General features: G+C 39.3%; 1 protein-coding gene across 3 annotated transcripts in view; it reads right to left on the bottom strand.

Annotated features, from left to right (window-relative positions):
* The window catches only part of ythdc2 (YTH domain containing 2), a 56,726-nt gene that overhangs the window by 13,072 nt on the left and 19,997 nt on the right, over positions 1–23,657 (bottom strand). For all 3 annotated transcript variants that reach the window (XM_061980689.2, XM_061980691.2, XM_061980690.2), the window contains exons 10-25: positions 23,530–23,634; positions 23,289–23,443; positions 22,095–22,230; positions 21,316–21,442; positions 21,178–21,243; positions 19,692–19,870; positions 19,347–19,443; positions 15,921–16,008; positions 15,660–15,740; positions 15,485–15,567; positions 14,587–14,692; positions 12,071–12,184; positions 11,737–12,009; positions 11,403–11,529; positions 9,070–9,275; positions 2,605–2,788 (exon numbers count right to left, since the gene is read on the bottom strand). In XM_061980689.2, the coding sequence (XP_061836673.2) occupies positions 2,605–2,788; positions 9,070–9,275; positions 11,403–11,529; positions 11,737–12,009; positions 12,071–12,184; positions 14,587–14,692; positions 15,485–15,567; positions 15,660–15,740; positions 15,921–16,008; positions 19,347–19,443; positions 19,692–19,870; positions 21,178–21,243; positions 21,316–21,442; positions 22,095–22,230; positions 23,289–23,443; positions 23,530–23,634 (2,127 nt within the window). The remainder of the gene's footprint in view (positions 1–2,604; positions 2,789–9,069; positions 9,276–11,402; positions 11,530–11,736; positions 12,010–12,070; positions 12,185–14,586; positions 14,693–15,484; positions 15,568–15,659; positions 15,741–15,920; positions 16,009–19,346; positions 19,444–19,691; positions 19,871–21,177; positions 21,244–21,315; positions 21,443–22,094; positions 22,231–23,288; positions 23,444–23,529; positions 23,635–23,657) is intronic.

The raw sequence follows: 23,657 nt of genomic DNA, 5'->3' as shown, positions 1-23,657 counted from the left end.
TGTGCGTGGACTAGATTAAATACATTTTGTTCATTCTGCTCTCTGCATCTGAGGTTTAAACTCGTCAAATACAAAACAAAAACAATGACACTGTTTTAGTGCAACATAACTGGAAACTGGACTTTTACCAGCCACTTCCATGAGGAGCGCCCCCTAATTGACTTGTAAAACGGTTGGGGTAGCCAAATTAGCTTTGTATGTTTTGATAATAAATAATTGCAGTATAGATTTATTAAAGCAATTCTGTAACATTTATAGCGATTAGTTCAAAGTAATGTGACAATATTGGATTTATGTGATGTTGCTTTCTTTGAGAACACGTTACTTTCTCCTTTAGAGAATTCTTCTCTTCAGCACACCGACTCAAATAAGAGCTAAAGAAGGATTGAACCACGGTTTTCTTACTTATGCTAGAAGGACAATATAAGAGCTGTGGAATATAAGTACAGGTTTCTAAAAACATTGGACATGACATAAATTGTCCTTTATGCCAATAGATGGTATGCCTTGATTTTGAGAATGGTTAGTTGCTCTCGGGGGCAAGGGGCAGTTCTCTTGCTCTTAAGGGCTACTACCAGACACTACAGCAGGGATGTCAAACATGCGGCCCGCAGGCCTGAAAAGGTTTAATCCGGTTTATTATGAGTTAATTATGAGTTTGCTAACTGAAAATGAGCTGTATTTTTAAAGGGAAGAAATTGCTGTTCGAAATGTGTCGACCGGATGTCACAATAGCAATTCTGTTAGGCAAGCAAATGGTTCATATAGAGCCGAGCAAGTATACAAACAAGAGGTACACAGTAAAGCGGGGCAGCGGCTCTTCCCCTCCGACCCAATATAAAACGTCTTCTGTGTCGAACATATTGTGCTTTGGCACCGTCATTTCTACAAAATGTCACTGTCAAAAAAGAGAAAAGTGGACGCATAGTGCAGAGTGTTCTAAGAAAATTGATAATCCTATTTATTCACGGAAGTGAATGGGAAAAAACACATCTTTGTGAGCATGTTTTCTCTGTAATGAGCATTAATAAAACAAAGCTATGCTCAAGGTTCACACATAAGCACTTGAATATAATCCTGAAATTGTCTGCCACTTAAGATCTGACACCTGACATTGATTTTCTTGTGAAAGATAAAAGGTTTCAAAAGTGAAATAAATAATTGGTAACCCCATTTAAAACGCTGCATGAGACACTGGATCTTGACATAGTTCTGTGAAAATTATTGTCTTCTGTGGAATTTTAAAGCAAGTGAACAGTGTGTGATTTACTGCAATACTGTCAGTGTCTTTGACATTGTTCGTGTATTGCACAGCTTTAGTTTTTTTTTTTATCAATGCAGAGTGATGGTGTGTAACTCAACCCTCTTGAATAGTTTCTACCTTAGTTTTTTATTTTGTTCAATCCCAGATAGGCTGTGACTTACAATATAATGGTTTAGTAGATACGCAGAGATGAAGTCTAAGTTCATTGTGTTCTTCATGATGTTTTTGCAACTGCACCAATTTTTTCCTCAGAATTATGAACTAACTCGAAGTGTTTTGTCAAGAGGATTAATATTTGTGATATGTACATTTTCAAAATGTGCTAGTTCTATTTTGGGCCAAAGCAAAACAAAGAAAACAAACTCAAGTTGTCGTAGTTGTAATTTTTAAGATATTATGCTACGATTTTAGTAGTCCAGCCCACGTAGGAATAGATTTTCCTCCATGCAGCTCCTGAGCTAAAATGAGTTTGACAACACCGCTGTAGAGGCTGATGTTAGTCAGACAGCGTGGGACCCCAAGCCATTTTTTTCACGTAAAAAGTCATGGTTCGCTTTATCGTCTCCACAGTTGTGATTGGAACCGCGTAGATCGTGAGCATTTTTAAATCAGTTTCATAGGAAGTGAACTGTATGTGTTTCAAAGACTTGATCGTCTGCCACGGTTGACTCTGCATAAAGAAATTTATGGCAACAAAAGCGTTAACCTATAACCATAATGTAAAGTTCAACGCGATAGATGTCCATACCAATACAGTGCTGTATGCTTAGCTTTTTCACTAGTAGCATCAATGCTACTAAATGGGGAAAATAATTGCAGCACAGAATATTTTTATAGTACAGAAATAAATTAGTAGCAATATGAAATGTCTTAAATATCACAATGTCAATATTAACACTCATACATATGAACATCATAAGGCCTACTGCAATGCTCAAACACAGAAAACATCTTTAAAGTGTGTTAGCACTGTCGTTAACACTTGTGTAGGGCTGGGTGATATGGATCAAAACTCATATCAATATAGTTTGGCCCATAGACCAACCCATAAGTGGAAATATCAGTTGACGTAACTTCTCCACCATGCCTTGATTTTCAATTTTCGGGACTGAGTGGGATCCCAAATACAAAAAAACAGGTATCAGCAGGTAAGAAAAGTAGGTTTTGTATAATAGGATCCCAACTTAAGAGGTGTTTTGAGATAAGAAAAAACACTATAAAAAAGGTTCTGTTTTATGTGAGTTGTTTGCACACCAACTTGCATAAAATAAAAAAACAATACGGACAGCTACATTTGAAAAGTTACAGTATTTTCGAAGCTTAAGATAAGATGAGAGTACCTTTCTGAACCCTTGCTTCATGACTGGCAGAGGTGAGAGGTCTGGAACCCCCTCCAAATATGGCTACAGTAATAGACGTCACTAAAGTACAACAGCGAACACTGGCAATCCTGTGGCCTCGGCTCATCTCGTCATAGACCAACCAGTTTGTGGGAAGAGCCTGGGAAGACTTGGAGGACATATCCTGGAAGAAGTAAAAACAAAGTTGTTGAACTTCTTAATACATCTTGATTGCTTTGTCTCATAATTGGCGGCATTTTTGTTGCGGTATTTGAAATTATAACCCCGGATTACCACTGGATGCATAATGGCTGCTGAACGGTGGCACCCAGAAAGTCTCCGCTATCTGCCCATCCCTACCGCCGTTCCGATGCCCACTGTTGCGGCTCCGCCGTGCAGTCAAATAGCGCAGAATTTTACGAGATCTCGCGAACCCGCACGTATTCACGTGATAAAGGGAGTTGTATTAAAGCGAACCACATACAGTCTATTCTGTCCTTCCAGACAAGCAAAAGCAAATAAACTCGGTCCTGCCATTCGAGAAATGCACAGGCTGCTGAACGGCAAAACCGCAGAACATCTCGAGCATTGCCATCCATCAATAACCACACGCTGGCATGTGTAATGGCACTGACTTGACTCGTGGAAAAGACAACAGTTTTGCCTCGAAAAACGACAACTTTATTTTTGCATTTGTAGCAAGCAACAAAACAACCGGGACAACAACCCTGGCAAGCGTCGTTCACCCACCCACCCACCCACCCACACACACACACACACACACCCACACCCACACCCACACCCACACACACACACACACACACCCACACACACACACACACACACACACACACACACACACACACACACACACACACACACACTTTTATTCACTCCCTGCTTCCCCTTATGACGTTTTAAAGTGTAAAATAGGTGGGTTGCAATCAAGGGGCCCAGAGAGCACATGCGGGCACTTCTGGGTTTCAGGCGATGGTCTTGGGTCCCATTAGGCTACTATTTATTTACCTGAATCCGTGCAGATTTGGGCGTATTTTGAAATATTTAGAGGCAAATATATAAGCGATCATGAAAAAAATATTTAAAATGGGATGGAGTGGACTTATACACTGTTAATAAAACATTTTTGTTAATGATTTAAACCCATTATCATCACCAAGAGGTACTGCTTGCCACAACTTCACTTCACTTGAAACTCATAGAAGAAAAGGTTGGAGGCACATTATGTCTCTGCCAAGGCCGTAACTAGGATTTGACAAATACCGAGGTCAAAAACTGGTTGTCCAAGAAAAGCTTTGAAAGGCTGAAATCTTGGGTATCCCAGCACCATATAAATAATAAAAGCTTTTATTGAGGTAGAACTATCACATGTAATATTATCTAACATCATTGACAATCATCATGATTTTGTAACAGTCCACTTTTTTTTATTAATATGCTGAAGTTTAGCATATTAAACAAAAACAAAGAAAAAAACTTCTACCACAACCGGGATTCGAACCCAAGACCTTCTGCTTTGCAAAGCAAGTACTAGTGATGTCCGCCACACAGCCACCGGAAGTGCCACTGGAAAATGTTATTTCATATTCTAATCAGTAACAGAGAATGACGTGGCTAGGAATACGCTTGAGGTAACATATTATATGAAGCGCCTTGTCATTCAATAATTTACATTTTAATGCCCTTCGTAAAAGACAATGTTGGACGTATTCGTGCATCGGTAAGTAATGTATTTGATTGATATATGTGCCGTGCTGCTGTGATCGTGACACTAATGAGAAAAAGTTACGTTTGTTTGCAGTTGAATTTCTGCTACAAATATTAGTCTCATCTACAATTCATGTCTGCAGTTGTGTTTATGGTGTGAAGTTCATATTTAAGTGTCATTATTTAGCTATAGATATCCCTGTTGTTCAGCAATGTTTAGCGATATCATGATTCAGTGTATGACGTTGATATGAGATATTTACTTATGTAGTTTATTAATACTATTAAGGATATTTTATTAATGATAACAAATAGGATAGTACATAGTTTTTTAAATTTCTCCCACAATGGGGAAATAACGTTATATCACCAAAGACGCTATAGTGCGGTCATCCGCCTCGAATAAAGAGGATGACAACTAAACTTAGTGTCTGTTATGAAAATCGACACATCCACCTCGAATAAAGAGGATGACAACTAAACTTAGTGTCTGCTATGAAAATCGACAACAAAAATACGGTGGATTGGATCAATCACAATATTTATTACTCAGACTTAACATGATGTTAGTTTATTTGCACAAGCAGGTCTTCATAGTTATATTTAGGCATAGCAACCACAAAAGAACACAAAGTAATGCGATCTATTGTCCTTTCTTTACGTTTAGTTGTACTATCAAACTCTACTAATATAGAGTAGAAAATAAACTTGATTGCATCACAGAAGGTTTCTCAAACATATCAAATGTTCAAACATACATTTTACAAAGTGATTGCTGCAGACACAAGCGGTCCGACTGTATTCCACAAGATGATGAAAGTGATATTTTTAAGAGCCATTTCCTTCGACGTACTTTTGTTTTCCCCCCTGACTTTATTACACCTTTATTACACTTCTTTCGGGATTCTGTGAAAGCTCTTTCCTAGCACTCTATTTGAACCATTGGAACACCCAAGGACAGAACAACAATTCGGCATTTTCTGCTCAAACTCTACACTCACTTGTTTTAATGCTACGATCAAGATGCTTGACCATCGCGTGAATTAAGAAGAAAAACGGATATGACGTCATATGCAACCCACCTATACCATCTGCCTTGAACAGAGTATTTTATTTTAAAGGAAACCGAATAATATATTTTGTTTCTGCATGACTTCCTGTCCCACACAAGCAGATTTGAGATAAATGTATTCGCTGTTTTGTGGCGACTGGCAAAACAAAAAGCTCTGCGTATATTTAGCGTGGGGATGCGGTGGAAACTGACACATTGACTAAAATGAAAATTGAAATAGTCCGCCGCCAGGGCAGCGCCGTTCTGCATCCAGTGGAAATCCGGGGTAACAGTGATCTCAGGGAAGCCATAAACACTAAGAGAACAAATAATGATAACATATAATAAATATCAATACTCGTCAATTGAACTTTGTTGTAAATGCATCTGTTACATTTTCTAGAATAAAAATTGCTGAAGTTGCATGTTTTGTGATTAAATACAAGGCAGAAGAAACCTGAGATGAGGCTGCGGCTGTCAGGCTTGTTCCTGACAGTTTGGTTAAGTTTTAGTTTTTCCTCTGTGTTTATTTCCTGTCAGCACTCTTATTTTGGTTCAGTTTCCTGTTTGTCTCTCTGAGTGCTGTGTCCCCTCAGCTGTGGCTGATTGGCAACTGGCCACACCTGGTGTCAATCAGCCAGCTATTTAGACCTGCTTTGCACTCCAGTCAGTGCTGGAGTATTGTCGCTAAGACTTGTCGATGTCAGTGTAGCTGTATGCGATAGCGGTAAGCTGTATTCTGTAGCTGTTTGTAGCTTGCTGTCTTTTTGTTCCTCGTCTTCTAGTTCCTGATTTCCTGACATCCTGTTTCCTGGTTTGTGTTTTCTTTATTTCATGGACATTAAATCATGTTTTCCTGTACCAAGCCTGCCTTCTCTGCATCTTGTGGTTCGTCACCAACACATTGTGACAGCGGCAAGTCCTCTCCGCTTATTGCACTAGCAAAGCGAACCTCTGAGTGCACTGCACTGAGTACACGAGCTTGATGGCGCTTGCCTTTTGCTGGCTAATGAATAAATATGGAGTGACTGATCACACCCCTATAGATTGTTGTTTTCAAAAATGCAACAAGCAACAATCCAAGATACTTTTTTTCTGGTTTAACTGGACACAGGCTGACATGAAAGCACATATCGCCCCTTCCCTGTCAAAAGGCATCAAAAATTTTGTTATATATATTTTTGTATTTTTAATATTTGTTTTACTTTTCCTGTTTTTTGTTCATTTTTGTCTGTCCATAAAACACAGGCTTTTGATGGCCAATTATGCAAATTATGTGATGACATATATTAGAGATACACTGCAATACAGTAGGCTGCACTGTGCATGTGCATGTGTTAATGTTTTTGTATCCGTGTATCCATTATCAGCCCAAACTGTACAAAAGTACAGGGTTATCTTGATGTTCTAGGTTTGTTATGTTATTTTCCAAATACACAATGTAATGATGGGAAATCATGTACTTTTTGCTTCATGACCAGTGTTGGGACTAACGCGTTACTAAGTAACGCGTTACTGTAACGCCGTTAGTTTCGGCGGTAACTAGTAATCTAACGCGTTATTTTTTATATTCAGTAACTCAGTTACCGTTACTACATGATGCGTTACTGCGTTATTTTACGTTATTTTTTAATGTAGTATCGGCTAGAAACAGAAGAAGTGTCGTCCTTCTGTCTCACAAGGAAAAAAAAGGCGTTCTTTCCTCGACCGAGGAGCAGAGCGCAGGGGAGACGTTCCTCCAGGGCCTATGTACTTCGGGGCTAACAACCTTCACTTTACCCGGCAGTGGGTCTTTACAGCTCCGGACTCGAGGGTGAATGACGAGGCCGGCGATTTGTTGCAATTTTGTGACTTTATTGGTGTCTTGCACGCAGCCATCCACCAAGCTAGAGCACCTGCACTCACTCACTGTTGCGCTCCCTCACCTCTCTCGCCCACTCACTCACTGACGTCACTCACCTCACATGCTGTCATATCTTAAAGGGCCACACACACACACATACGCTACTCTCATAACAACTAAAAAGACATCATGGCGAAGCCAGAAGTCGAGTTTCTTAACATGGATACATTGTCACTACTTTTCTTTTGTCGAGCACAAAGAAAAGAACATTTTAGTTAAATGTAAGTTGTGTCTTGGATCAAAGATCCCATCTACTTAAAGTTAAAGTGCCAATGATTGTCACACACACACTAGGTGTGGTGAAATTATTCTCTGCATTTGACCCATCACCCTTGATCACCCCCTGGGAGGTGAGGGGAGCAGTGAGTAGCAGCAGTGACCGCACCCGGGAATACTGCCCAAAACAGCAATTCAAATCTGTTGAAACAGCTACATAAATGGTAAATGGGTTATACTTGTATAGCTTTTCTACCTTTTTCAGGAACTCAAAGCGCTTTGACACTATTTCCACATTCACCCATTTACACACACATTCACACACTGATGGCGGGAGCTGCCATGCAAGGCACTAACCAGGACCCATCAGGAGCAAGGTTGAAGTGTCTTGCTCAAGGACACAACGGACGTGACTAGGATGGTAGAAGGTGGGGATTGAACCAGTAACCCTCAGATTGCTGGCACGGCCACTCTCCCAACTTCGCCACGCCACATAAGCAACATGCTTTGACGAAGCTAGTAAAGAGAGACACAGACTCCGATGCCACTTCACCTCCACCTAAGGATTTTAACGGAGGCAATGCTAGCCAGAACAACATTGATAGAGCCATTGCAGCGTATGTGCTAGAAGACATGCAGGCTTTTTCTACCGTGGAGTCACCCGTTTTCAGCTAATTAGCATGATACCGGCGTCAAACAACAAATGGCACGGAAAACATGTTCCAAGTACCTGGACAGTGAGTAAATAAACATGGAAAGCGAGCTAAAGAAAACACTCCAAACTCTGCCTCTGCTCATCATTGAAGGTACACACTGTCAATTCTCTTATATACTATTTCATTCTAGACTTTTAGAGTGTTTGATTATCACATCACTCTAAATGTATATACTATAAAGTTCACAAACATAAAGAGGAATGCTAGTGGGCCAGGCCAATCTTACCTTATCTCTAAACTAAAACTGGGGAAATGTGTAGAGTCTTCTGGGCTTCACTACAGTGTTGATCTCCTGAATACATGATTTTATTTCACAATTCCTTGAGAGAAAAAATGCCTGATTAGGCTTTGTGTATGTCATGTGTGCCTTCCTTGGGTGAAGCCAGCTTTACAGCTATGTTGTTATTATGCGGTTTGTTACTTATCTATGTTATGTTGCAGCTATTTAAAATAGTTTTGTCAATTTGTTGTGGCCTGAAATAAATTGGCCCTTTGAAACATATTTTTGTCTTTGTGTGTTGTATGTAGACCACATTGCTTAGCAGAGTTCAGTGATGCAAATGTATGTCAAGTTGATCAACACATTGTATTATTCTCCAGTGCAATAACAGTACTGAAATGAAGGCTAAAAGGGCATTAATGGGAGCCTTAAAAAAAAAGGAGAAAAAAATAAGTAACTAAATAGTTACTTTTCACAGTAACGCATTACTTTTTGGTGTAAGTAACTGAGTTAGTAACTGAGTTACTTTTGAAATAAAGTAACTAGTAACTGTAACTAGTTACTGGTTTTCAGTAACTAACCCAACACTGTTCATGACCCACCAGAACTGCAGAATTAAATGTGCTATACATACCTCTTTGTGCTGGGAGTGACTAAGGATGGATGTCGGATGAAAGTAGACTTTCTTCTCCTTGTTACTGGAGGGCAAGTTTGTCTCAGGGTTAATGTGAACTAAATTTGGATACATGCCAGCAACCAGGGCTGCCTTCACCACAGCCCAGTTTTCTGAGTTGATGTTCACGTTGCGGATATCGCCATCCCCATGGGCTCTAACAAAACCTAGAGCAGAAACAGGCCGATTTAATTTGTCCTCAATAAATGAAAATATTTTAGGATGACATAAGAAAAGTAAAAGTGAACATGTGGCTCCAGCCCGATTGACAACAAGAGGGGGGTGAGTGTGCCTACAAATGTAACTGCAGGATTGCACAACCCACAATTGATAAAGATTTTAGCCTCCTAATGGTTGAAATCGCACCTAGAATCTAATTCAACATCTACAATGAGAGGATGGTCTCTTCTATCAACACACCTCTGAAGGCTGTAACTAAATTAGTCTACCAAACTAACTTATTAAAATATATTTACACACACACATTTATACATGTATATGTAATTTTTATACATACAGTCGTGGTCAAAAGTTTACATACACTTGTAAAGAACATAATGTCATGGCTGTCTTGAGTTTCCAATAATTTCTACAACTCTTATTTTTTTGTGAAAGAATGATTGGAGCACATTCTTGTTTGTCACAAAAAACATTCATTGGTTCTTTCATGAATTTATTATGGGTCTACTGAAAATGTGACCAAATCTGCTGGGTCAAAAGTATACATACAGCAATGTTAATATTTGGTTACATGTCCCTTGGCAAGTTTCACTGCAACAAGGCACTTTTGGTAGCCATACACAAGCTTCTGGTTGAATTTTTGACCACTCCTGGTGCAGTTCAGCTAAATTTGTTGGTTTTCTGACATGGACTTGTTTCTTCAGCATTGTTCACAAGTTCTCAATGGGGTTTAAGTCAGGACTTTGGGAATGCCATTCTAAAACCATAATTCCAGCCTGATTTAGCCATTCCTTTACCACTTTTGATGTGTGTTTGGGGTCATTGTCCTGTTGGAACACCAAGCTGCGCTCAAGACCCAACTTCCGGGCTGATGATTTTAGGTTGTCCTAAAGAATTTGGAGGTAGTCCTCCTTTTTTATTGTCCCATTTACTCTCTGTAAAACACCAATTCCATTGGCAGCAAAACAGGCCCAGAGCATAATACTACCACCGCCATGCTTGACGGTAGGGATGGTATTACTGGGATTAAAGGCCTCACCTTTTCTCCCCCAAACATATTGCTGGGTATTGTGGCCAAACGGCTCAATTTTTGTTTCATCTGACCACAATACTTTCCTCCAGAAGGTCTTATCTTTGTCAATGGGATCAGCAGCAAACTATAGACGAGCATTAAGGTGTCGCTTCTGGAGAAAGAGCTTCCTTCTTGCATGGTAGCCCCTCAGTCCATGGCGATGCAAAACACGCTTGAATGTGGACACTGACACCTGTGTTCCAGCAACTTCCAATTCATTGCAGACCTACTTTTTGGTGGTTCTCGGTTGACTCTTGATCATCCGGACCAATTTTCTTTTAGCAGCAGGTGATAGCTTGCGTTTTCTTTCTGATCGTGGCAGTGACAAAACTGTGCCATGCAATTTATACTTACAAACAATTGTCTGCGCTGTTGCTCTCGGGACCTTACGCTGCTTTGAAATGGCTCCAAGTGACTTTCCTGACTTGTTCAAGTCAATGATTCAATCTGTCATATCTGTGCTGAGTTCCTTTGACTTTCCCATTGTCGCGTTTGTAACCGAGTCTAATGACTGCAACACATGAACCCTATTTAAATGGGTTTAGAGAAGTGAACAGGTGTCGTCAATCATAATCACTCACATGAAGTTAAAAGGCCATGCCATGAAGCTAATTTGATTTGATTGTAACTTTTATACATCACCAACATTGATCATGTATGTTGCTGTATGTATACTTTTGACCCAGCAGATTTGGTCACATTTTCAGTAGACCCATAATAAATTCATAAAAGAACCAAACTTCATGAATGTTTTTTGTGACAAACAAGTATGAGCTCCAATCACTCTAACACAAAAAAATAAGAGTTGTAGAAATTATTGGAAACTGAAGACAGCCATGACATTATGTCCTTCACAAGTGTATGTAAACTTTTGACCACGGCTGTATATAAATATGCATATATTTAGTATGTATATATTTATGTTATACTTCATGCATCAAAATTGACCAAAGAGCACAAAAAGTTTGCCTCCTGCCTCAAACTTAATCAAAGTATGAATGAATTGAAAAAAAATGCTTGTGTGATATTCAAGTATACTGACCAATAGCACGAAGCTGTCCTAGCAACTGTGTTCTCATTCCAAGAATCATGTCCATGGTGGCTTGGGATAAAAAGTTGTTTTCACAAAATGATCTCTCCCAGCCCTCACTACGGGCCTTCTGCCATGCCTAAAAACACGTAAAAAATTTAAAAACATCAAAACTGAAAAAAATAGTCATGTCATATCTGAATTTTCTTTTCTCCCAGAGTGAGTCTCAAAAAACGCAATGGAAAATACAAGATCGGTTACATGGAGTATAGGAATAATACATTTACTCTACTCTACACATAAATCCTTTCATGACTTGTGGGTACCAGGTGGACCCTTAAACTACCTGGAATGCCCTCAACAGGGCCATGTGGTCGCTGAAGGTGTTGGAAGAAAAACGTTTGCGGCACTGAAGAGCAGCTTTCTTCTGAGAACCCTGGGGAGGAAGAACAAAGGGATCCCGATAGCCCAGCGTGCAGGCAATGGTCAAGATGGGGTCCAGACATTTAAGGACCACTGCACACAGCACCATCTTTCCCAGATGGGGCTCCACAGGTAGATCAGCAAGGTGGAAGCCAAGATCAGTAAGGTCTTCATTTTGGTTCAGGGCATCTATTGTCTTAATGAAAAAGATGTAGTTGACATAATGTGTGGGTGTCTCATTTGATAATACTGGTTACCTTAAGCATCTGCACAGCACTCCTTACAGCATGTAAAGGAGGAGGTTGTGGTGCTTTGGACAAGAATTCCAATACTGGACAGGGAGCCAGTAGTTTGGTCTGCAGACATAATTCCTAAGAAACACACACACCATGGCACAGTTTAAAAATAACCAATAATTCACACTCTCTGCACGTTTGAATGGCAAAGGCAAAAAAGTATTTCTGTCTTTGAAAAAAGTACACAAACCAGGTCTCTTTAAACACACACCAGGGCTATTATGGGACAAAAAAGTTAATTATAGACCCGGAAAATGTTACTTGCACTAAGCCTGATATCCAACACTTTTATTGGGTTAACTACTTTCAGAGACAAAAAACCTACTAGTCTTTGCCATCAGGATATTATGACAGTGTGGATGTCTGACACAAAATTACACGAAAGACAGAGTAAGACATTTCAAGGTCATGGTTTTAAAGGGGCTGTAAGCATCTTGCTTAAAGTTAACATTTTTTAAACCAGAAAATATAACAAGAACACCACCGGCTATCTTATGTTTAACAGACCACATACCGTATATTTTTTAAGTGATTATATTTTTCACAATTACTAATTACAGTGGTCCCTTGTTTATCACTGTTATCCAGACATGACCGCGTTTAATGCATTTCCGCGAAGTAGGAATCATAAATCTAATATACTAGAGCATAAAAAATATTTGCTACCTTCTAAATGTTTAACATTATGAGAGCCCTCGAGACAAGAAAAAACTTTGTCACCCTTACACTCTTTTAATCCAGTAAAATAATTATAATAATAATAATAATAATAATAATAATAACAATAATAACGTTGTAGAATATGCTTTAAAAAAAACACCCAAAAATCTGCAATGTGGTGAAGCCGCAATATTTGAAGCACGATGTAGCGAGGGACGACAGTATCCATCCATCCATCCATTTTCTACAGCTTATTCCCTTCGGGGTCGCGGGGGGCGCTGGAGCCTATCTCAGCTACAATCGGGCGGAAGGCGGGGTACACCCTGGAAAAGTTGCCACCTCCTCGCAGGGCCAACACAGATAGACAGACAATACGAAAGTATATGGAATAAAATTGCTTTTCCGCCCGAGGAATTTGGGGATTATATTTGTTATTCACCGCTGTCTCGTCCAAACGTATACGCAGGTAGTGTGTGCACCTACACAACAGCTGTCTTAAGAGAAGCAACAAACAATGTGCAGTCATGTTGTCATTGAAATAGAATATACATTCGATGATAGCTAAACTTTGCTAAATTGCTAGCTGACCACAAACAAATCGAAAGCGCGTGCATGTGGTATGCACAGGCATTGTTTAGTCGTTATGTGCTAAAAGCCAAAAGAGAAGTACAAAAACTCTGGAAAGTTAACGGCTTCTGGGCATCTGCATAAAAGGTAGCAAATAACCCCTTTAATGGCAGTTTTCAATATATTTCCGACTTTTATGTCTCTTAATTTCTCCTTTTTCCTATTCTAAAATGTTAATGTCCTTCTTAAGTACCTAGCTCAAATGTAAAACTTCACTTAAAAAAACCAATACAAAGCTTACCTTATAACAAGACAGTACATCGACCTGGGTTTTTTGTGAGTGCTGGAGTTGTTAATTTTTTATTTGATATGTTGATAGTTCATTGTGACGTAGTGAATATATAATGTGCTCACAACTTGTGGCAATTTTCGCCAAATAGTGCAAATTACTATGTTCAATGAACGAACCATCGGCTGTAGAGAAGTTACGGGTAACAGCAGACTACAGATAATCAGTGAATGCATAGTCAGCGGTAGCTTTAGCAATGGTATTAAATTGGCTAAATTAGAAGGAATTTAGATGAAATACACATCCAAAGTGGTCGATATGGGGATAAGAACACTAATATTATGCAAAAGACATAAACAGTTTAACCACGTATCAAAACTGATTCATTTGAACAGAAAGCTCAGCATCTCGCTTTACCGAATAAAAAAAAAATTGTACTTTACTTAAGTAATTGACTTTTTATTAAAAGAGACAAACTTACAGTCTCAAGGGCGCATAAACATTTCAGAACAAAACATGAGTGTTCAAATGATAGTAAAATATTTTAATGAGTACAAAGAGACACTGTTATCAGATAGCTGCCATCTGTAAATGGAGGACACACTGACATGACACTTAAAGACAGCAAACCAAGCTGATTATCAAGTGCGGCAAAGCCACCCGCAATGAAGGAAGACAACTATTATGAGAGGGAGATGTCCAATAAAATGTAGAACTGAAACCTTTTGAACAATGCTGAATCCAGACATTGATCCAGATCAGCCTCAAAATATAATCAATTGTTCCTCATCCCATTTCTGGTATTTTCTGATTGTTTCATCCAAACCCGCCCACAACCTTTTTAAGTTATGTTGCTAATTAACTAACTGACGTACAAAGAAACAAACTCCAACAATTACATAACCTCTTGTAAATGTTACTGGAATATAATTCAGCGAAGTTAAAATGTGAGTATGGGTACCTGCAGAGGCATCCGCAGCAGCTGTGGAACCTGAAACTCCTGCATGTTGCTGAACCTTAGCTGACTGAAGAGGTGAAAACAAATCCCTGGTTGGCAGCGCCCGGCTCTGTGAAGATGCATAACGATCAGTTCCTTTGCTAGTTTTCTTAGCACAGTGTTTGCACACGTAATTATTCTCTGTGCTACTGTAACCTAGGAATGGAGGTTGAAATCACACAGACAAACATTAATTACATGACACATTTACTTAACACATGAAAAGCATAATGTGGACTTATTTTTACATACAGTTGTGCTCTCGCCACATTCATCGCATATTTTTTTCTTTTTTTTGAAGAATATTTTAAATTTTTTGCCTAAATTAAGCATTATCAAGCATACATAAGTCGAATTATCAATACTATAGTAGTAAAGTAGTATTGTCCACTAGGGGAGACCAAACCAAACTGTTCAGTATTGTGGCCGCTGATTGGCTCAACCAAGGGTCGCATTACTTTCAAAGTGTTTTAACGATCAACAGAGAACACTCAACACTTCCTGCTCTTTAAACTGCATATGTAAAATGATCTGCTGAACTACCAAGAACCTGACCACACCGGCAAGAGATTAATGGCAGTAAGGAGCGAAGATTATGATCCATCAACCAAATCCATCAATCAAAAAGACAAGTTAGCAACCAGAAGCATAGTAAGGAACATATCTTTATAAAATTCTTAATTGGGTGTTGTTTTAGCACCATGGAGGCAAGAAATTTAAAAATGAATGAATTAAAATAGTTATTTCCCCCCACAACCCATGCAGACGGCTCGTTTTGGAAATCACAAAGCCTGATTGAATTAGACAGTTCAGTCAAGATTGATTAAAAACACATTTTGAATAGAAACATTACTGCTGTTACCTTCCTTTTCGTTGAAGAGCACTGGCTTTCGAAATCCAGACGGTTTTCAACATCGATACACGACTGACGGTATCAAAGGACTTCTACAAAAGGAAAGTAATTTGTATAGTAGCAATTGTGGGCAAGACATTTGTTTTTCTGTCAATATTGTTATTTTCTTCCACTGTGATTGTACCTCCTTTACTTTTCCAGAATCAATGACAAAAACCACATCATTGATGGTAATACTCGTCTCAGCAATGTTCGTGGAAAGAATCTGAAAAAGGAAAATTTGCTTAAATACTCTCAAAAATGTGCAAAACAAAAAGAGAGATGAGAATTACTGGCTCCCAAGATCAACATTAGGAGAAGTAAATATTTTTAAAATGATTTATTGACTTCATATAATTACTACAAGGGTGGTTGATTCATTATAAATATGGCAACAAAGACTCACTATCTTCCTAACGCCAGGTGGAGAGGTCTTCATGGCTTTTTTCTGGTCCAAGCTTGGCATGTCTGAATGAAGTGTGAACACTTGGTACCTGAGAAGAATTTAATTAGAATATGGTGCAAAATGTATTTGGTTTTAGGGGTTCAATTAGGACAAATAGACAAATTAAAGGCCTGTGAGGTTTTTGACAATTTGTCATATAATATGAGGTATTGAATTTGTGGGGTTTTTTTTACGTTTTGGACGCTGAGCTTCTGCATAATGATTGGATGATCTGTCTGAGACTGAGTCCCTATTTGATCGACAGCAAAATGAGCGAATCTGCAATCTTGAAATATAAACCACTGCCAGAGCATTTGTCAAGTTTCATTCAGTTGTTCCAAGTTGATGTGGACGACTTTACAATTCTCTAAGTGACGTTTTCTTTCTAAAATCAAGCACGTTTATTATTTTATCTGTTATTAGAGACTGTAATGGTGATTAGAGCATAGATTAAAATGAGCTTCCTCTACTTGAAAGACCAGCAGCCGCCACTGTTATGTAAGTAAGTATGTTTTGGGTCATTGCCCTGCTCCAAGACCTATCTTCAGTGTTCTGGTCCCATTTGATGCCAAAGACCTCAATGTGACCACATCAAATTGTTCTTGTGGCCCTTAGTGACTTATTCAGGTGTTGGTTGTAAAGCTTTTAGACGGAACTAGGGATGGAACGGTTCACTTTCACAATTCAGTGCTTATCTCGATTTGTAGTCACGGTTTTCGGTTCGATTCTTTGTACATTCTTTTTGATACCCTAAAATACCATATATCCCAATAATCCATCATCACCATTATTTTATTTTAGTACATTTTGTCATGTATAGCTATAGTGCTGCCAACACATGGTATCTGCAATCAAATAGATCTCCTTCCATGCACTTTTATCTAAGCTCAATACTTAGCATCAATTGAAATAAGGATCTGTGCTGATGAGACTCAAGATGCATTGCAGCAGGTGTTTATCAGTGACGCAACTCCTATGCACTGATTATAAAGATAACATGCAAGTCCTTGCATCTAATATGTCAATATTTTTATTTTATTTTAATTTTTTCAAGTTGGCGCCTCTGTAGTGGCTGCTGTTGGCAGGAGCTCTGTGCTCTTGTGTCATCCTTTTGTTTTTCCCTCTTGTTTTCAGTGTTATTATAGATATATATATATATATATATGTATATATATATATATATTGTGTTGCCGTTTGGTTCGGGACCCTTTGGAACTGTGTGACAAGGGGTGGCACTTTCGTGACTTCTGCTGTGCTTTTTTGTGGACTTCTGGATCTGCCTCCCGGGAGCCTTTTGGCCATGGAGACCAGTTGCTAGGTCTCTGCCACACCAGAGTCCGTTTGGAGAGACTGGAGGAGATGCCGATGAAGAGACAGAGCTGCGGAGCTAGCACTGAGCACAGGGACGGACAGGCTTCACAGTGTCTTGGCTGAATGAGCAGGTATCGGAGACCTCAGTCTCCTTAGACGCATCCTCGCTCATCCATGCGGACTGGACACTGGCCGAGTTAATGGGCGGCCGAGAGTGGAGTCGGCTCTTTTGGTTGCTTTGTTGGGTCTGCTCCTGTCGCTGGCCATGCTCCCTCCACCCCAGCAGACGATGGCGTGGAACACCGCAGAGGCCATCACAGTGTATATGTTTCTTTTACTTTTTATTTATAGCTGTATGTAGAAGTGGCTGGTTGCATCAGCTCTGCTCTTGTAATGTCCTTTGATGTTTCCCTCTTACACACATGTAAGAGGGATGTGTGCTATGGCTATGAGTTGTTTTTTCCCTTGGCCTCAGTCTGGACCCCCCCCCCCCCATTGTTTACCTGTATCTCACCCTTTTTGTAAGGGACGCCGGACGTTGGCAGACCCGTCAGCAATCCTATTTCTGATTCTGATATTGATGAACAGTGGTGGTATGTGCCAGTCATCTGCAGTCCTTTGTTATGGCTGGACAAAATGCGCATACCAGGCGGTGAATGTGTTTTATGTCCATCCATCCATCTTCTTCCGTTCCCCCAATATGTCTTCCCCGTTGCCTCCTACTGGTTGGATATGACCTAAACACCTCCCTAAGGAGGCATTCGAGTGGCATCCTGACCAGATGCCCGAACCACCTCATCTGGCTCCTCTCAACGTGGAGGAGCAGCGGCTTTACTCTGAGCTCCTCCCGAATAATTGAGCTTCTCACAACACAACACAAACACAAAGCTTGTGACCATAGGTGAGGATAGGAACGTGGATCGACCGGTAAATTTAGATTTGTTTTATGTAAACATACTTTTTTTTTTTAAACGCCACTCTCATAGACATTTTTGAATTTAATACAATACCCGTTGATCATTCCTGGTTTAGAGTTCCATTTTGTGACAGTTTGAGAGTCATTGAACGTGTCCTCACTAGTAGTTTGATGAGTGTGGCGAACGCAGAAGGGAAAGAATGCACTTTAAGGCAGACAGTTGTAGATGCTTTGGCGTGTTTGTTTGGTTTATTAAACTGATTGTGGATCGACCAACTCCTCGCCCTCCTTTCGACATCCAGGCAAAAGCTAAAATATGTTAAATACACACAAAAATAGCACGATGCGCGTGATACCTAATTCAGAAGGGGTGTCGGTAGTCAATGGAAATATCCAGAGTAGAAGGGAAGATTTGGCAGGTCTGTCAAAGTGCTACCAGACCTATAAAGCGCAACAGATGCATCCTCTGACTGTTTGTCAACTCGTCATGTCTCCAACATGAATGCCTGCACAACTCCGGCTTCTCTTTTTCGCCTCATGTTGCCCAATGCACATGCATATGATTGGAACTACACAAGTGCTTTTCGTGTCGTCCTCCCCAGTTGCAGGTCCGAAACGGCTGTCAAAGTGTCCCAACCTATTTTTCAGGTGAGAGGCATGATTTATGATCTACAATAAACTTAATCTGCGTTAGCGTTTATAATAATACTATCACCAATACTTAGTTAATATTCAAGTCACGAAATGTAAATTGAGTATTGTTCCCGCTTTCTGAATGGTTATTTATCAGATTTTATGGGCAGAATAGTGGAGATCCCATTGGCTTTGCTGTAAGCGGACTTTTATTTACGTTTTATTTAATATTTAGAATGCATTAAAAAAAATATCCATCTGTCATAATAATTGTGAACAACAGGCAAAATTAAAACAAAAGTTCCCCTTTAAGTGCAGAGATATTTTTAGTAAGTGTGTATCCGATGAAACCTACCTGCTATAAAATCAAACCATATATTAGGTTATAATAAATGTTGTTTGATTTAATCCAACAGTGCTTGGCTTCACTAAAAACACATCAATATAACAAATACTAAACAACAACTTTTATTACAATACAATTAAGAAAATAAAACATCTAATGGACCACAAACTTGACATTTTACCTTTTGAGGCAGCCCGAGAATCTCTTGTCATCATAGAGGATGCAGTCTCTCAGTGACACGATCTCATTATATCCAGGAAGAAATATAAGTATTGCACCTGAAGACACATAAAATAAAATTAAACTACATTCCAACAATTTTTAATTTGCATTTACTTTGTGTTTTATCAAATCAGATTTATTGGCCAATGTCCATCTATTGTGTCTAAGATTATAATGCTGATTTTAAGGAAACATTTAAGTCTCCAAGACTTTCCAAGACTTTATTTCTTCTATATTTGAGGTTTTAGAACTTTTCTTCATTATTTATTTAAGAGTTTGTTAACAGGTAAGTAATTAGCCATACCATCACTTGTGGTTGAGCAGATTTTATGCAGCAGGTCCATGATGAGATTTACGTCCACAAACTCATCATCAAAGTTGTCATGATACAGTGTGAGAACTTCCTGGTCTTCAGTCTTTAAGTCAGCAGTGGCACACTGAACCAGAGCAAGCTCATTCCGGCTATGCATCTCTCCCAAGGGACTGCAAAATATGGAAGAGAATATTCAATTCAGGGTTTTCCAAGTAACACAACACGTGTACATCTTCAGGTGTAGATAGTGTTTGAGGTTTACCACAAGTTCAATACTGGGTCCAATTTTTTTAATTTTATATATAAATGACATCTGTAGAGCAATGAAAATAACTTAGTATTGTTTGCAGATGACAGTAATACCTTTTGTTCAGAGGAAAACGCACAGGAGCTAATGACAATAATCATAATGGAATTGAACAAATTTAGCTAGAAGATTCACTAAATGAATGAGTCGGGGCTGGCCAAAACCCCACGAGTAAAACCATCTATCATCTTCACCCTAACTGCCAGTCCCTTTGGCCTCCTCCAATCAAGCCAAATGGACTGCTTCATTGCCTCAATCTTCCAGAGGTCATATAAATATGGAGCTCCATCTGCCTGTGCTCTGACACTGCTGTCTGTGTACCAAGCAGACATTCTGAAGGAAATGTGGAAGAAGATGGTCTCCAAACCCTGTAGGATGAGATCTGTGTGGTGAATGACCCACATTTCATATCTCCCAAGGTGCGGTGCAAGGCTGTAACTGTGTGATGTGACTTGCAGACTCAGGTGAGAGCCTTGTGGCTAAACCTCTCAGATCTGAGCAATCCACAAAAGATAGGGGTCATGGACGCAACCTTTGACCCCTCTAAGGGCCTATTTGTTTAAGCGTTGGTGAATATGGAGGCCAGCGCACTTCGAAAGCAAGAGGGCGACGCATTTAACCTTTGCCTCTGGGACAGAGAGCCGACTTTGCTCCCATCACCCTTTACTGTCAAATATGGAGTTCTTCAATTATCTGTTTTAGGACCATTGCTGTTATCACTCTATTTGGCACTGCTGGGTCAGCTACTTTGATCTTCTGGCATGGCTTTTTAATTTTATGCGGATGATCTGCAATTGTATACCAATACAATGCCCATTTTCTTTGAGGTTCAGTTACATACTGTATAAACATAACTGCAGCATAACTTGCTGAAGCTAGTTTCACAACAAATTTACTGTCACTAAAAACAGCAAAAAAAGAAAAATGTGCAGACATCAGACAAGCATGCTCTGTGCATGTTTTTAAGGGCAAGCAGAAGACCCACTGGTTGAGTGCTTAATTTGATTCTTAAACAGTGTTTACTTTGTTTCAAGCTGTTTGTTTTGTTGTTAGTCAACTCTCTACAGCTCCTTGATTGAAATGACTAAACCAATAAATTAGTAACATTAATACTGTTACTATTTATTGTGCTTGTGTGCACAATTGTTTCTAAGAGGACAAAATACTCACATTGAGGACTGGAGAAGATCTACAGCCTCTGCCTGCTGGAAATGTTTCGCAAAGTCTAAAGGTGTCCTATAATAAAACAAAAATTATTAGATTTTACAAAAGGTAACATTTTACAATTAGGGCAGTATGATTCCTTACCATCCATTGGACGCCTTCAAGTTAACATCAGCCCCCATGTTAAGCAACTGTGCCATCTGAGCGTGGAACCCTCGACCTGCACTAACCATCAGCGGTGTTGCTCCTGTTTCACTGTGCATGTAGTCCACTAAATACATGAAAATAAGTATGAGGAAACAACTGGTCACATTTTACTACAGTTATCGCAGGGAGGAATGTCATCAATCGATTTTCGACCCTTATTGACTTTAAAAAAAAAAATTCCAAGGTGTAATGATAATACAATTATGCTTTTTTTTTTTTTAAACCAAAATTGGGTGCACAAGTAGTTGGAATTTATTTTGGATTTTCACTAGTTCACACAGTGAAAACTATAAACTATATATTCAGACTGAAATACAGTATAAGTATACACCAACACTAACACAGTACTTGGTTAAATGTCCCTTAGGGAGTTTCACGTCAAACTACAATTACTCGATTTAATTTGACCACTCTTCTTGGAAGAATTGTTGACTTAATTTAAATCGGTTGGTTTTCTTTCATTTAAAATCGGTTGGTTTCCTGACAAGGGCCCAACTTTTAAGTTTGTTTTTTTTAAAGGATTCTTTATATTGAGAGGTCTGCCCTCTTCAAATGCTTTTCCAGTTTAAATATGATCATTTTAGTTCTGCATAATGTAATGCATTGCAAAACAGTTGAAATCCATGTAAAAACTGACCTTCAAACATATACAATGTATATATACACCACCAACCATAATGTTTTCAAATAAATCGCAACAGGCCAGATCATCGTACCGTTAACATTTTCATAAAAGATCAGGTTGAAAAGCTGAGCAAAAGCTTCTTGGTCTTCATTGACGAAAATGTTAGAAATGCAGGCATCCATCTCTTTCACCAGCCACGGCTCCAATTTCTCTAAGGCATTCCCATTCTGTCCCAGAAGGAAAAACAAAAGCAGTTACAAATTGAAGTCTAAAGATAAATACAACACACACCACTGGAGAAATGTTGGTGCAAAAATAAAAATAAAAAAAGTTTATTTTTAATTTTTATTTAAATCCACTTTGGTATTATTATGCACAATATTCAAATACAGTCAAACTGGTGTTAGCGGCCACCTGTCTTTGAGGGTCACTTGCCGATAGCGGCCACAGAAATTTCCCCCGCAGAAAAAAGTAGTGTTATATATCTTGTCTATAGGAGCCACCTGTTTAACGCGGCCACTCATTTTGCATGCCAAAAGAGATTTTTGACTGGGTATAGCGGCCACAGACATCAATATTTACCATATCACGGTTCGTGAAATTTAAGTTCTTAAGCAGGATTTGTGGTGACCGCAACGGGATCCCAACCAGGGGGTCGCGAGCAGACAGACCATGCAGTCGCATCTAAGCTACCGGTACCCTAAGTTTTGCGCAGTTGACGAATCCCCAAAAGTCTGGCAATAATGGAAAACAGCATTTTATTCACATGAGCAACAATGAACAGGCTCACATTCAATAGCACACCTTAATCTTAGAAAGCTTGCAAAACTGTATTTTACAAACGGTTCACTACAATTTGGGATACATGCACAAGTACATGTACAGTATACGTTTTTGTTTAAAGGTCAACTAATACGGAAATTCAAAATGATGGCCAACCTGTGTATAGTGGCCACCTGTCTATAGCGGCCACTCTCTTTGTTTCCCTTGAGTGTTAACTATAGACAGGTTTGACTGTACAAAGTCACCATAAAGATTGGCAAAACATTTTTATCTGCAGGAACCTTCTTTTTCAGCATAAAAGATTAGACATTTTTGTTGAAAACATGAAATGTGGAGCATACAAAAACTGAGGTACCACTGTATCCGATTCGGCAGACATACAATGTTACTATATCAGTATCAGACATGACAAAGGGTTAGTGAGCCATCCCTAATATACAGCCTTTAATAAATACCGGTATATATACCGTACTTGGCAGATGTGTGTTGGTGGGTAGGTTACCTTTGTGTTGATGGGGCCATCCTCCTCTCCCGTGTCCAAAACATTGCTGCTCCCCATTAAGCCAGAGGACGCCACGTGTGTGGTCTGTACTTCTTCAACATTACTCTTCTCCACTACTTGACACCACTTTGTCAAAAGCTTCTGCTTATCCTCCTCTGAGGGTCCAATTGACAGTAAGGTGATTAGTACAATGTTAAAGGTTAAAATATCCAGACACAGTACTTTGAATACATTTGCATACTTCTCTGGGATTCCTCCTTGTATTTCCCCATTTCCTTGTTAAAACCAGTCAGCCTCAGAATGTCTTCCAGAAAAAGTTGATTCACTTCGAACTGTCTTCCTTTGACTATAAAAAGTATAGCTCATAGG

This window comes from Nerophis lumbriciformis, linkage group LG20, assembly GCF_033978685.3.
Source record: "Nerophis lumbriciformis linkage group LG20, RoL_Nlum_v2.1, whole genome shotgun sequence".
Lineage (NCBI taxonomy): Eukaryota > Metazoa > Chordata > Actinopteri > Syngnathiformes > Syngnathidae > Nerophis > Nerophis lumbriciformis.
This window is presented reverse-complemented; position numbering and strand designations above follow the sequence as displayed.